The 14526-nt window shown below is 32.9% G+C and overlaps 1 protein-coding gene across 2 annotated transcripts; it reads left to right on the top strand.

The window, feature by feature from the left end:
• Positions 1 to 1088: 1088 nt before the first annotated feature.
• REG (proteasome regulator gamma) lies at positions 1089 to 12750 on the top strand. Of its 2 annotated transcripts, none has more exons than XM_088232921.1 (5): positions 1089 to 1227; positions 2118 to 2249; positions 5355 to 5582; positions 6479 to 6694; positions 11802 to 12750. In XM_088232921.1, exons 1-5 carry the CDS (start codon positions 1207 to 1209, stop codon positions 11943 to 11945), a joined length of 741 nt encoding a protein of 246 aa, XP_088089047.1. In that variant the 5' UTR covers positions 1089 to 1206; the 3' UTR covers positions 11946 to 12750. The 2 variants fall into 2 exon arrangements, with proteins under 2 accessions (XP_088089047.1, XP_088089046.1); XM_088232920.1 differs by having other exon boundaries at positions 2112 to 2249.
• Positions 12751 to 14526: the final 1776 nt, after the last annotated feature.

Below are 14526 nucleotides of genomic sequence, written 5' to 3'. Positions count from 1 at the left end.
TATGGGAAAATACTTTCAGGCGTTCTCAATATTAAGTATGTAAAGAAAAATCATTTAGTCAAAATGTCATCCGTATCAATAAAGGTTTTAGCTCAACTTCACAAAGATCAACAGATGGATCAATTGAAGGCAGAATGTTGTTTAAACATAGGCTGAACGATAAATGTTACATAGTGTGTAAAATAACCACTTAAACCAGCCAATGACACGTTATAAACTTTGTAAATGCCTAGACAACTTCTAAAATATTCTTCATCTCCATTGTAATGTATTAATATACTTTTGATTTTACAAGTGAGATTATGAATCTTTTCGAGGAAGAAAAATAAAAGTCGAGGCATTTACAGCGCTTATGATATTTTGATTGGCTAATTTGTGCAGGCAGTCACTTCATCACCGTCCACATCCACTATTCTGCCTATAAATATTCAAATAAAAAAAAAAATTCTTCATGAAAATCCGTGGTAGGTGAAAATTGTCAAAAAGGTGAAAAAATCTAATACTTGTCTATCAACATAAAAAAATATTAGTTAGAATTTTCGTAAAATAAAAAAAAATACCTGATGCTTTAATAGAATATGGGGTAACATAATAATTCTCTAGATCTAGATTATAATAAATTTAGTTCTATTTCTGTTTTTTCCTTAGAGGCACTGTTATGACTTACCCCGTGGTTGACAACCAGGCAAGAGATGTTCATTTCGTTTTTTTAAATGATTGGTTCTTATTCTGGAAATGGGGGACAGTGCCTTATAAGCATCTAACTTGACACGAAACATTTATTTTAAAAGGTAAAAGTGTATAGTAAAAGATATCTTAGTTGGACCTGAAGTGTAAAACTGATCAACCTGCTTAAATGTAGCAATTAGATTGAGATACGCTGTAGTTCATGCACAAATGCAGTGTCCTAAGCATCATAAGGTGTGGAAAAGGGAATGATAATATTTAAACAATCAGTTTAAGACCGTAGACAAATGGCATAGATCTATGATTTCATAGAAGGGAACAAACGAAATCTGTGAACCGAACCAAACCAATACCATAGACTAAAGTGACCAATATTCCGAACCCCACCAAATACCGAAACTAACCAAACGGAACCTTCGAATTGGTCGGGGGTGATAAACACGTTTTTGTGGTTTGGTATTTCAGTAGTTTTATTTTTTAAGGTATTTTGTTAATAATTCACTATTAGTATTGTGCATAATGGCAGACACCGCGAAAAAGGTATGGCAATTACATGTTCCACTTTCCTGCATTTCTATGTTTCCATCATATTGCAATGTCTTCCTATCATGTGTCATTCTAATCCTAACAAAAGTGTTTCTGGTTCACAAGACAAAAGCATCTTTAGTATACTGTGTAATATTGGGTAATAACTGTGACGATTCAACGTTTTAAGAATTTGGTGTCAATTTGATGCGTAATTACTGACTTAAATAAAATAAATTTCATAAATGAGTTTGCACAAGCTACAAGCACGTTTCAACATGTCCCTGGTAAAATCAAAGTTAATCTTGCGCAAATTTATTGAGTTTGAATTTATTCTTATTTCATCTTATTTTATTGTATTTATTACTTTTATGTTTTATTCTCAATTTGTTATTAGTTTTTTTTAATATTGGGTTTTTCAAACTGTGGGTCGCGGGCGCAAACAAGGAAAACGTAAAAAATTAGGCATGAAAGACGGGCGGTAGCACCAGATCGTCAGAAATCTGGCGCTACTCCTCCCTAGGACCTTAATTTTATTGTCTACGACCGCCCCAAACAAAGTTAAAGTTGGTTCTCGGGAGGGGATGGGGTCACCAGCTATTTTTCTACTCATAAGGGGTCGCATGTTCAAAAAGGTTGAAAAAACACTGATTTACTGTAGTAGCACTTTTGATTATTTTGTTTTTACGAACGATCATTATGTTTACACAAATTATTTGTAACGTTTTCATTATTTAAATGACTTATTTTATGAACTGATTTCAAAAAAGATTTGGTCATCAAAAAGTTAAATTTTACCCTTTTCTTTCATTATAATTTGTTTTTAATCTAATATTTCTGTTAAGATAATTTTCGTTCGATTACTTTATTGTTCAATGATTTACTTAAATTGTTTGAAGGTTCAGGACTACAAGGATTCTCTGAAAACAAAGGCTGAGCAACTGATTGTCAAAGGATTTCCAGAGAAAATTGTAAAACTCAATGAGTTACTAGAAACTCCGAACTTTCAAAATCGGAACTTCACAGATGTACATCAGGTAAATATGTACAGTACTTACTTGAATAAATCATATTACAGTCAGTGACAGCCTGTTATTTGGTAGGTTTATCGGTTATCTGAGTCTCTGTTAGTTAACCTTTTGGGCCAACATCCGGTCGCACACACAATTTTTTTATTATGACTAGTTTGTTGTCACAGATCCTGCCATAGGCAGCTCAAAAAACACTTGCATTGTGTTTTCTTACATTTTCTCAACTTTAATACTCGTATTAAGTTCACACTAGAGTATTTTTACCTCAATGCTTGCGTGGCCTATACAAAATAGTACAAGATTTTTTATTGCTTCGGGTATTTAAAAAAAAAAAAAAAGTATCATTATCGTTCCCTTTCCGCGCCTAATGGTGCATAGGGCATTGCATTGGTAAACCAAGATACACATCTTGATATTTTTTTTTGTTACATGAAGGTAAGATGATCAGTCTTACGCTTCACGTACCAGTCCAGCGAATATGAAATATTTTAGTGTGAAAACACCCTTTTAAATAAATATTTGAAATCAACCATGTCGGGAATCGAACCCGAGACCTCTTGCATGGTAGGCAAACGCGCTGACCAATACACCACGAGGCTGACTAATAAAAGTATACCGAATCTAAAATATCTTCTGTGGCACTTCTGTACACAAGTGTACATGCGATACAAGACTTGATATATCTCTCATATTTTTTTTAAATGATGAAGTTGTATTTTTTGTAATCTTCATACCGGGCTTGGAAAGTAAAATTTGTGTAAACAATTTTTATTTTTGCTATGCGAAGAAATAATGTGACGCCAATACAGCAATCCATCTGTAGAACTCATAACAAGGAAGACAGAAACACTGTTTTTTGGCCGGTGTTTGTGTGAAAGAGATTCAGTTGTTTATTGGCAGTGAGCGGGGGTGCATGCATGTAAGATGATCGGTGTATTTATGATTTTTTTTTTCGCTATACCAGGGCTAAATCATGTTTTTGTTAATTATGGAAAAGGAATTATTTAACAGTGTGTCTCTTTGTATTTTTTGTCTGAACTTCAGAATATTCTATCTTTTGCTTGAGGTAACATGGTGTTACATCACCGTACGCAAAGGAATTTTTCACCATAACCTTTCTAGAGTTAAGATAGAGAAAAAATAAACATTACTTCCAATTCTAGGAACATGGTTAAAAAACAGTATTTTTGGATTTATGAGAGATCAACAAAAAAAAATTCATAAATTATTTGTTTCATAAAATTGAGTATATATTTATTACTTTATTTCATTTTCAAAATACTTAATGCCATAAGTGATGTCCCATCTCTGTTGCAATCAATTTCTTTTTATGTTCCCAACCATGTCACTAGAAGTCAAAATCTGCTATTTATCAAATATTCTAAGAGCAACTTTTGTTTTTATGCCCCAATGTCCAGAATGTGTAGATTAGTCAATTCATCACACAACTTGGAATTACCATAAACTGGAAATCTACAACAACTCTCTTATCGTTGGTTGATTCTGAAGAACTAGCGACATCATTCAATTCTCTTCTTCTTCTTATCAGCCTGTTTCTCTCCACTGCTGGATATAGGCCTCTTCCAAATTTTTCCATGTATTTCTGTCCTGGGCCTGTTTCCATCCATGGCCCACGAGTTTGACGACGTCGTCAGTCCATCTCCTCTGTGGTCTCTCTACTTTCCTTTTACTTTCGTAGGGTCTCCAGTTTAGTATTTTGGGGGTCCACCTATCGACTTCTTGTCTCGCCACATGACCCGCCCACTGCCATTTTTGTCTTCCCACTCTTTCTCCGATATCGGTCACCTTTGTACGGCGTCTTATCTCCTCATTCCTTATTCGGTTAGTCATTTAATAAGTTAATTCTTATTAAAATCTTTTTTTATAAGTTTTCAAGAAACTATGCTAAATAATTTAATGCTCTTTTTTTACTGCACGTAAGTATACATTTTTTATATCCAATTTCCCATAGGGCTGAACTTCCTCACCCTATTTTTTCTTTAACCCATAGTGTCCATGGCTCGACTGGAGTCCCATCCACTATTAAAGATGTTTCTACAGTATCTCTGTTAAAATCGCGTCTGAAGAAACATCTCCCTTCTCTTCCTTAATCTACTCCTTTCCTCTTTATTCCCCTTTCCCATGGAGTACAAGTATTGATTTAAGACAATTTATATACAAATATTCTTATTTATATTTGAGTATATCTTTAGTTTTTTTATTTTATTTTCCATTGAATACATTTTTAAACTTAAATTATGTAAAAAAAACACTTAAAACACGTAAAATATAATAAACAGAATATGTGAAAATAATTAGATTTGATATCAATTAAATAATTATGTACACTTAATATAGTAAATTAAAAATTTTAGTATCTTAATATTTCAGATTTCTTACAATCGAGTGCCTAAATACTTTTGTTTTTATGTTCGTAATTATATTACTAGAAATAGGTTAGAATAAGACTCACGGAATGCCAAAATTGATAGATTTATAAAGGAATAAATTGTTAGACTATTGTAATCGGTTCCTTAGAGCAGGCCTTGCCCATATAGGAACTGATGGATCCTTACAAGTATTCTGCTGTATCGCACTGCTTCCCTTGTTTGAATTATCCTTAGTACTCGAGTACGTAGAATATTGGTTTGTAATTTTGCATATGTGATCTTTAAATATATAAATAAATAAAATAAAAAGATGAGATGATATTTTTAAATTTTTTAAAATTTATTTTTCAAAAATATTGACAAAATAGTCTTAAATTAAAGTCCTGCTGAGTTGCATACATACAACTCGTCAGCAGGTTCTTATAAATTACATCGATTATTTACACTTAACCTACATTAACAATAATTTTACTTGAAAAACAATTACATAATTATTACATTATGAAAAATTAAAAACTATCACTAATACAAAAAACTTTTCTAATAACCATAATTTATGAAAAGTATGAGTAAAAAAAAATACAAATAAATTGTAGACAAAAGTGCCATGTAGTAATTTAGAAATTGAATATAGGTATGTAGAAATATATGGTAAATATAAACTAACTCAAGAAATAAATAAAACTTTTGTGACTTTTTAAATCGGATTCTTTCATTTCAGGATTTGAACATCCCTGTGCCGCCCCCACAGAGTGAGAACAATGGGGGCCTATGTCCCCCGGGGGCCAAGCGTCCACGCGTGGAGGAGTCCGGTCCTGGCGAGGCGGGCGAGGGCGGCTGTCGCGTGTACGCCCTCCCCTCGGGCAGTGTCCCCTGCAACCGCCCCCTCTGCGAACTCATCCACCTTGTAAAGCCGCGTATCCGAGAACTTGTCGAGGATTCTAACTTGGTGATTATATTTTATAATCTGAACGAGCAAGTTTAGTGCTATCGACATTGGATTCTTGTTGACGTGGTTCCTACTGAGCCGGTAGAGTGATTTATGAAGTATCTGTGTGTCTAAACTTTGTTTATTGGACATCAGTTGAGTGGGATCGGTGTAGGTATACGGGATTGTGTGTTTGCTTAGGAATATGAGCCCCAAGACATGGTCAGTCTGGAGAGCCACAGTAGGAACTCAGAGAAGTGGGGTATGGGGTAGAGTAGTGCGACATACGGGAGAAGATTGAGTGGAGACACAATGAGTTGTCGACGTAGATATAATGTAATAATAACAAGAATGACCACGAAAGCAGTGAATGGCTCTCTGGCTATATCTAGCCAGCTACACGTGATGCCTAGATTCATCCGAAATGGTAAAAGTCTTGCGGGACTTACCCAGGTGACCCACTTGTTAATGTGACAGTATTCTCTTCTGTTTTCTGTTCACACAGTCTTTGTGCATCCAATTATTGAAATTTTCAAAAATCAGTGTGCTTTGCCTAGTTTCTAAGGTTTGTTGTATAATATCAGATTACTTTGAATTAAAAATTGCCACGATAATCCTTTGGTCTCCTGCTTGCAATTCAGCAGGACATTATATATATTGTATGCAAATATTTTTTTGGCCAATAAATAAAAAATAGTGAAACATGTGGGATGAAGGTGTTATTGTAAATTTTAAAAAAATATTTTTACACGGATATAGGTTTTATGCACCGCTCTTTTTCATTAAGCCAAATATTCCATACGAAATGGAATGGAAACTAGAAATCCGAGTTTGACTATGGATGATTATTTTACTTAGTACCAGTTTTTATTCAGCTGTGTTTCAATTGTAAAACTGTTTTATATTTTTTATTTCAGTTGAAAATGTGGATATCATTTATGATTCCAAAAATCGAAGACGGGAACAACTTCGGTGTATCAATTCAGGAAGATACGCTGGCAGAAGTTCAGGCTGTAGAGTCAGAAGCAGCTGCATTCTTCGACCAGATATCTAGGTACTTCATTTCCAGAGCCAAGATTGTCTCCAAAGTAGCCAAGTACCCACATATTGATGATTATAGGCGAGGTGTTCAGGTAAATATTATTACTTACATGTGCAACCTTAAAATTGACAAATAAATTTTAATTCTTTCATATTTAGTAATATTGGATCGTTGATTCTAATTAAATGACAAAAATATGAAAAAGTTTTAGATATATATGGCTCTGATCTAAAAGGGCCAATGTCGTAATATTACAGGAGTATTCGGCCATTTTGTGGCGTTATAATAAGCTCTTTGGTTTTTTTTATAACTAATGGAATCTGACATTGGTCCTTTTAGATCCAAGCCACGGATTTATCAGATGTCTTAAATCATTTCAAAATGCGTTTTCACAGGAACATAAAATTGTATACCTACATTTAAAATGTGTGAAAGGCTGTATGTGTATAATTAGCTAGATTGGTTATAAGCACATAATAGATGGCATCTCAGTTTGTTGGTAATTGCCTTCATTTTGTAACTATAATGAATAATTTGGCCATGAGATGAGAAAATCCTTTACACTGTAACGGCAGAAAACAGTGCAGATGTATCGTTTTATTCATCAATTTCCCCCTTTTTTAAAAACATTTTTTAAGTAAAAAGGGTATATGAAATACTGTCCAGTAACAAAAAATTGCTAATTAGTAGCATAAAAAATATTTTTAAATTTGTAATTTTGAATCCCCGCAAAAACGGTCATTGCATCGGCCACGCCCATGCGTCACGATTCATGTTAATTTTTAGCTTAGTTTCAAACCATTAAAATTCTTTTAGAACATCGTCACGAATTTTGATGTTACAACTATAGCCAAACATGCCGCGTCTTTCTAGTGACATATTTTTTTATATTTTCTTTTTCAAGTTATATTATATATGTTTTAGTTATATGAAAACATTTCTTCACAATATCCATATTGATTTTGAAAATACAATGAATTATTCTAAATCCATTTAAAATATTTTTATCGGTATTCGTAGTACGTGATATTTCCCCATTCTGTTTATTGAGTCTATATATATATTAGGGTGTCCCAGACTATAAGGGCAATTTTTTTTTTTTACAGATTGAGACATGCATACCCTCTTATTTTGTTCCATTTGATCTTAAAAACTGAAATAATAAATATTATTGAAATCGCATAGCGATAACTCGTGCCGACTTGATGTCAAATTTGAATATAAAAGTTTGTATGGAAACCATAGGGGAATATTTTAACTCAATATTTATTTTGTAAATAAAACAATGGTACTCTGATTATTGTATCATATTTATTATGTATTATACATATTAATTATTTAAAGGACATTATTAATTAAATTTTCTTTTTAAGGTTTGTTTTTACAGTCAGGATAAACTTTTCTGTGTTCTTGTACGCAACGTTATAAATATTGTTTTTGTTCCTCGTCCACTGTGATTAAGCCATGAAAGTCTTGCATCAACATAACAGCTCTTTCAGCCGTATCATTAACTGCTTTCAGTGACTGCACCTTCATTTTAGCGTGTTGAAACGAAGCATTAGCAGGCCACGAAGTAGGACTCTCCATGAGAAAACTGTCATCAATTTTGAGTCGCCTGAAAAAGGATCTGCTGTTCATGGAAACAAAGTCATCGATGTTTTTTTCGAAAAGAGGCCCGCTAAGTTCTTCTCTCGATGGAATGTAGCGTTTATTGTGGACCAATGGATTTTCTTTGGCCAAATTAGCAACTATTTTTACCTTACTTTCTTGGTTAATATCATCGTCAAATAGAGACAAGATAGACACTTCATCTGCTAAATACCACAAATGCTGGCAAAACTTCTGTATAGCTGCTTTTGATATAGTTTTGTCAACCATTTCGTATGCCTTCACAGCCTTCAAAAAGCACAAGTCCTGGTAGGGCGCTTTTACCGCTAAAGTGCATTGCAGCCAAGGCTTGACATAGGATGTCGCGATAAACAGGCAGACGTCTAATAGAGCTGTTTTGTCCTTATTTGACATTTTGAATTGAGAGCTAAACAACGATATTTTTAATGAATAAATAACTCTCGCCATCCATCTTGCTTGGTGCATGGCGCCTGGAGGCCGAATTTTAAATTCATTAACTTTATCTCCGCCAAGAAATATTATGCAGAGCTCTATTAACTCTCGATAGTCATCTCTTACAATTTCTTTGGTCAATTCAGTTCTGTAGTACTCTAAAAGTTCATCAATTTTAGAATCGTTCAGACGTAATAGCGTTTCTTTGTGGCTTTATATCTTCTCTACATTGATGTTTTTCCAGTTTGATCGAAAAATTTTGAATAAAGGGATATCGGGACTTGTAGTGACTTGGCTGATTTTGGCCTCGAACACAGCTTTTAGTACCAATTCGTAGATGTGATGGCGGCAAGCAAAAATCAACATTTCTCTGTTCAATTTCTGTTCGAGAAGCACACATGCACCATTAATTCGGCCTGTGTTAGAAGCAGTAGTATCACAACAGAGGATCTGTGCTTTATCTTCAAGATTCCAGTCAACAATAGCATTCCAAACTGCTTGTATCTGTCCGCTTCCTGATGAGTTTTCTAATTTTGGCACAGCAATAAGTTGTTCTTTATTATCGTATGAAATAACGATTGGTAGACGTTCCTCTTTAGATTTGCGTACATCTAAAGCCGGCAACAGTTTTCCATCCCAGTGGACAGTTACAGTATCTGGTACATCGTTTTGAAAATTAAGTTTTATAGCTTCTGCGCGCTGTTTTCGCTTTTCTGTACGAATTCTTTGGATGGAGGACTTGCTTATAGGAAATTCGTCAGTGTTGTGGCCAAGTGCTTCAATAGTTGCTTCAATAATAAAGACAGAATCTCTCATACTTAACTGACACCTGTCTAATGCCGCCACCAGTTTCGGAGTAACGAAATTGTTCTTCACAGAAGTTTTAATAGTATCGGGCTGTTTCCTCTCAATTGGAATGGACAAATCTTCTTGTAAGTCCGTTACTTCAGAATCAGAAGATGAAGTTTCTTGTAATGGCTCATGAGAAGACGTAGAGGGTGTTATGGATGCCAAATAAGTGGCCAGCCGCTTTTGCTCCTGGATATTTCTAAGACTCAACTTTTCCTCCTTTTCTGACAATTTTTTGTCCACTCCAGCTAAATGACCGGGTCGTCCTGGCTCTCTCTGCTTTTGTAAGAAAATCTTCATTTATCTTTATTAATTGAAGCTCATCGGCATGTGCAATATCAAACAAACTTTTTGTATTTGTAACAAACTCTTGTCGACGCTGGTCAAACACATCTTGAGTTTTGTTTGCATCTTTTTGCAAATTTCTCCAATCTTGGTATAAGGCTACAATTTTCTTAACTCAGTTAGGCAAAGATTTAGTCGGTATACATGCCTTTTCCCAATAAATAATGCACTCACGAATAGTAAGATTTGCACTTTCATTGACGCTTAAATTGACTTTGCGAATATTATAAAATAAAACCGCCAGCACTTGTCCATTAGAGGGAAGTTTAGAACCTGTAATTTGATGTTTTATATCCCCAACCAAAAATATTTCCTTTTAAGAACTGCGTAACTCCACAAACATGTTGACACACTGAAAACAATGCGTTCACTAATAAAAACAAACACGATATAACAAGCACATTAATACTTAGTTCGCGCGCGCCGTACTATGTAAGTTCTGACAAGTTCCGATGCAAGTCGGCACGGGTTGCCGTGATTCAATTTATGTGAAATTTTATTTATAAGTGTCTTGACATCATTCAAACAAAATTAGAGGGTATGCATTGAAAAAATAAAACTTTAATTTTTCTGGGACACCCTAATATATATATATATATATATATATATATATACATGTTTGGATAATTTATATAGCGCCTTTTTGTGAAAATTACCTCAAGGGCGCTGTACAATAAATAAATATCTCAGCATGTCTTGCAGCTACAGAGTGTATGGACGGTTGGGATTCAAGTTCCTCGTCTCCAATTATGATATACAACAATTATGATATATAGGAGCTAGATTACAGCACGTCTTGCAGATACAGAGCACATGGACAGTAAGAAATCTAGCCCCTATTTACATTAAAAAAAAAAAATATTCTACACTAAGGCTTAGAGTTTAAGTGATGTTTTAAAAAACGAAATAAAAAACAAATTTATAAAAATAGAAGTTAGATTACAAGTCTTGCAGCTACTGTTCGCATGGACGGTTGAAATTCTAGACCTCATGTACTAAATTTATATATTTGATAACATTTACAAATTATGATTTATATAATATGATAGCTAACATCACAAAAAGTCTTGCAGCTACAAAGCGCATAGACGAGTGGAATTTTAGCAACATAAGAAAGATTTTAAAAACTTTAAAATAAAAATAAAGAAAACAGTAATAATACATCGAGCAAAGAACTAGTAGTACTAAATAATCAGTTATATTTTGAAGTAAATTTTTCACAATTTTAAAGTACATAAATAATAACAGTGTCAGCTGCCAGAAGTGCCATATCTATGGTAATAAGTTACTCGGAAATATATATGTATATCGCTTTCTCACATGCATGTTTGCGTGTATGTCATGTGATTTCCCATCTTCTTTTTTCAAATTGTTGAGGGCATTCACTATTTGCTACATCTTAGATGAAGCTAGTATAAAAATAATGTGTATAAAATATGTCATCGAGGAAAGTTATTAGAATAAGTTGGAATTGTATAACTATCACATATTATATTTAGTTACTTGCGAAGGACAACAGAAATAAAACTTACTGGAATAAAACTTACTGGAATTTAACTTAAAGGAATTTAGTGTCAAGAATAAAAAAAAAAGAAGTTTTTTTATTCATAAAGCATGCAAAATTAAAAGTAAAAACCCACTAAACCACGAGGCTGGCTTGTCAGTAGGTTTTTTTTTCAAAACAGAGATAGATGCAAGAACCAGTTACATATATTTATATGTCAGTGTAAATATTATTAAAAACGAACTAGTACATATTTTTTCAATTGTACGTACTAGTGGCTATAAAAGAGAGTAATGTCAGTACAAGGCATTATTGCATATTAGCCATTCGCTATTTTTTTTCTTTAATATGCTTTATTTGAGAAGTGTTTGGTTATCGAATATTCTTTTGAAAATTTTCCTAATTAATGGTTAATTATATGTTACTTTTTTATTTCCAGGAGCTAGACGAAAAGGAATATTTATCACTTTGGCTGGTGATGTGTGAAATTCGTAACAGATACTGTTCGCTCCATGATATCGTCATTAAAAATTTGGAGAAAATAAAGAAACCTCGCTCATCAAATACGGACTCACTATATTAGGGCGACCATTCCATTATTTTAGTCTCGATTGTAAATTGGGCGTTAATTATCAATAAAGATCATTAGACTAAACATTGAGAAAGCGATGGTCGAAACTGTCTACTTGAAGATGGCCTCAGTGGACTTTGTGGAAGGTGTTAATTTATTCCATAGTTACATAAACAACCTTTGTTGAAACATAATAAAATATACATTTTGTAAAAAGTTTGGGGTTTATCATCTTGTCAATTACACCGGAGTTTAGCAAGTCCCACTCTTGATTTTTCCGAATAGTAGAGATGATAATAAGTTTTTGTTGTATGGCTTGGTCACTTTGAATATTGTAATCGAGCCGTCAACACTGTCAGGGCTATGTTAAGGTTTTCTGTGGAAGGCAATATTTGCACTGGTGATCTAGAGCAGCATGTAGACCCAAAGCAGAATGAAGCTTACAACATCAAGGTTGAGTTTAAAACTCGACATAATTTCCAGAAGTAAATTTTAGTAAAATGTAATCTCTTTTAATTACTATAGGAGTTGAATTTTGACAATTTATAAAGTGATATACCATGATTTTGCAATATCTTTAATACCTACAAATTAGTTAAATATTAGTGCCTCAAATTTATGTATGAAATTGGCGCTGTGAATTTATAACCATTTCATCTGTAATTTATATAAAAAGCCTTTGAATTATTTGCTGCCAAACCATTCAGTCATCTTTAGCACTTCTACTTTAGTAAAAATACAAATAAAATAATATTGTTTTGTATGTTTTGGGTTTTACCAAAAAAAAGTTTTAATAAAGAAAAGACATTCTTTAAAAGTTTTTTTTTTCTCGGTATGATGTAAAATTTATACTTCCAGATTAATAAATATTTATATTCAAACCTACAGATATTCTATCTTGTATTGTGAATGTATCTACGTCTCAAATGTCAGATGGTGACCAGAGATTATGTAGAACAAGTTCGGATTTGCCACTTAGGACAGCGATGCTGTAACAAAATTTAGACGCTTAGGTATACCTATATACATTGACATATTAATACACTTAGACATGCTATGAGCCCTCACAAATGATGACACTTCACTCATGCCCAAATGCTCATCCATGCCCAATGAGTATTTAGTTGTTCTTTGACCTCCGGCTAGGCGTGATGTTTAAAATCATAATCACAATGCCCGCTTGTGTCATGAAAGTGTGTAAAAACCTTTCAGAAAAGCATTGTTAAAAGGATTGTGTAACTTTGGTAAATATTTGTTCATGAGTGATCAAAAATATTAATATTAAAAAAAATAATAATTGTCAATGTCAAACTTCGCCTAGCAGCGCAATTGTGAAGCTCTTGGTTACAGGGGTGCACTGTTAGAAATACGTTTTTAAAATTTAATAAACGTGAGTTGATATTATTTTTGCATTCCCAAAATTCAGTGAATATAAATAAATGGGTTAAAATTATAAGGAATTTAAGGAAGAATCTGATTGGGATCTACCAAAAATGAATGTTGATTGTTAACGTTAAAATACTAACTTTTTTATGCACCAAAAATGGGTATCCTCCGATTTTTGGTAGCATATGCATTATCGTTGAATGGTATAAATAAACAAACTTAGTAACTATGGGTACGTTTTCGTGTCACTACTCTACTATTGGGCATGTCTATGTATTAGTATGTCAATGGGTATATAATATATGTCTGCATGTAAAAATTTTGTTTTAGTTTGCTATACCGCTCGTTGGTGCTAATATTGATCGACACAAAAATCCACTGGAGACTTAAAAACCATAAAAGTTTTTACGCCTCGTCATTTATAGCAATAGTTAATCAGTAATAAGTATGAATTTTCATGAAAAAAAAAAACTTAATTCATATTACTGACCCAACAAGTTAATATTATTAAATAATTTAAGCTTCTCTATCATTAATGGTGTTACCAAAATTAACATCTCAATGGTATTTTGAAAATACATATTGAGATGTTAATTTTGGTAATTTATTCCAAACATGTGAAATGTAAAAACGAAATGTCAGCTAGCTGTTTTTGAAAAATCTAAAATTAAATAATACTTAACAATAAACTTTTAAAATCAAAATCGTCCTAACATAGATCATTAATGGTGGAGAGGCTTTTATTATTTCCGAGACAAAGGAGACAAAATAAAAAAGAAACTCTTCAGATGGAACACATTTTTTTTGGTCATGTGGTTTATATTCATTTGAAAATAAAATTTCATTAACTAGCGAGTTGTCATGGCATCTTTTGTTGTTTGTCCAAGCACAATACAAAATATGTTAACTTAACAATAATTTATAAATTTATATTTTAACTTAGAAACATAACATATTAAATTTGGCAAAGACGCTTTAAAAGAAATACAATGTATTTTAGCTTTTAAAAAGACCTAACATTTTAATTTTCAACAAAAAAGTCCACGCTTATAGAAATACACTGTCAAACAACAGTCTTATTTTTTTTTAATACACACACAAAACTTGATATAATCATCTTAGACATGGCCGCAAACTTAAATCCAATGTACTAAAACTCATTGTGATCATTAAATTTTTAGATGTTTTCAATTTCAAAACTCAGAGA

Source organism: Micrasema longulum, unplaced genomic scaffold (assembly GCF_059751315.1).
Source record: "Micrasema longulum isolate JH-2025_06_02 unplaced genomic scaffold, ASM5975131v1 h1tg001038l, whole genome shotgun sequence".
In the NCBI taxonomy this organism is placed as follows: domain Eukaryota; kingdom Metazoa; phylum Arthropoda; class Insecta; order Trichoptera; family Brachycentridae; genus Micrasema; species Micrasema longulum.
The sequence above is the reverse complement of the archived record's forward strand: the minus strand, read 5'-3'. Positions and strand labels throughout refer to the sequence as shown.

Bases quoted from the DNA above. Each gene is read 5' to 3' on its own strand.
- REG (XM_088232920.1), top strand. From the start codon at position 1,207: ATGGCAGACACCGCGAAAAAG. The intron at 5,583-6,478 runs GTGATTATATTT...TTTTTATTTCAG, and splicing joins TTGTCGAGGATTCTAACTTG to TTGAAAATGTGGATATCATT. The intron at 6,695-11,801 runs GTAAATATTATT...TTTTATTTCCAG, and splicing joins ATTATAGGCGAGGTGTTCAG to GAGCTAGACGAAAAGGAATA.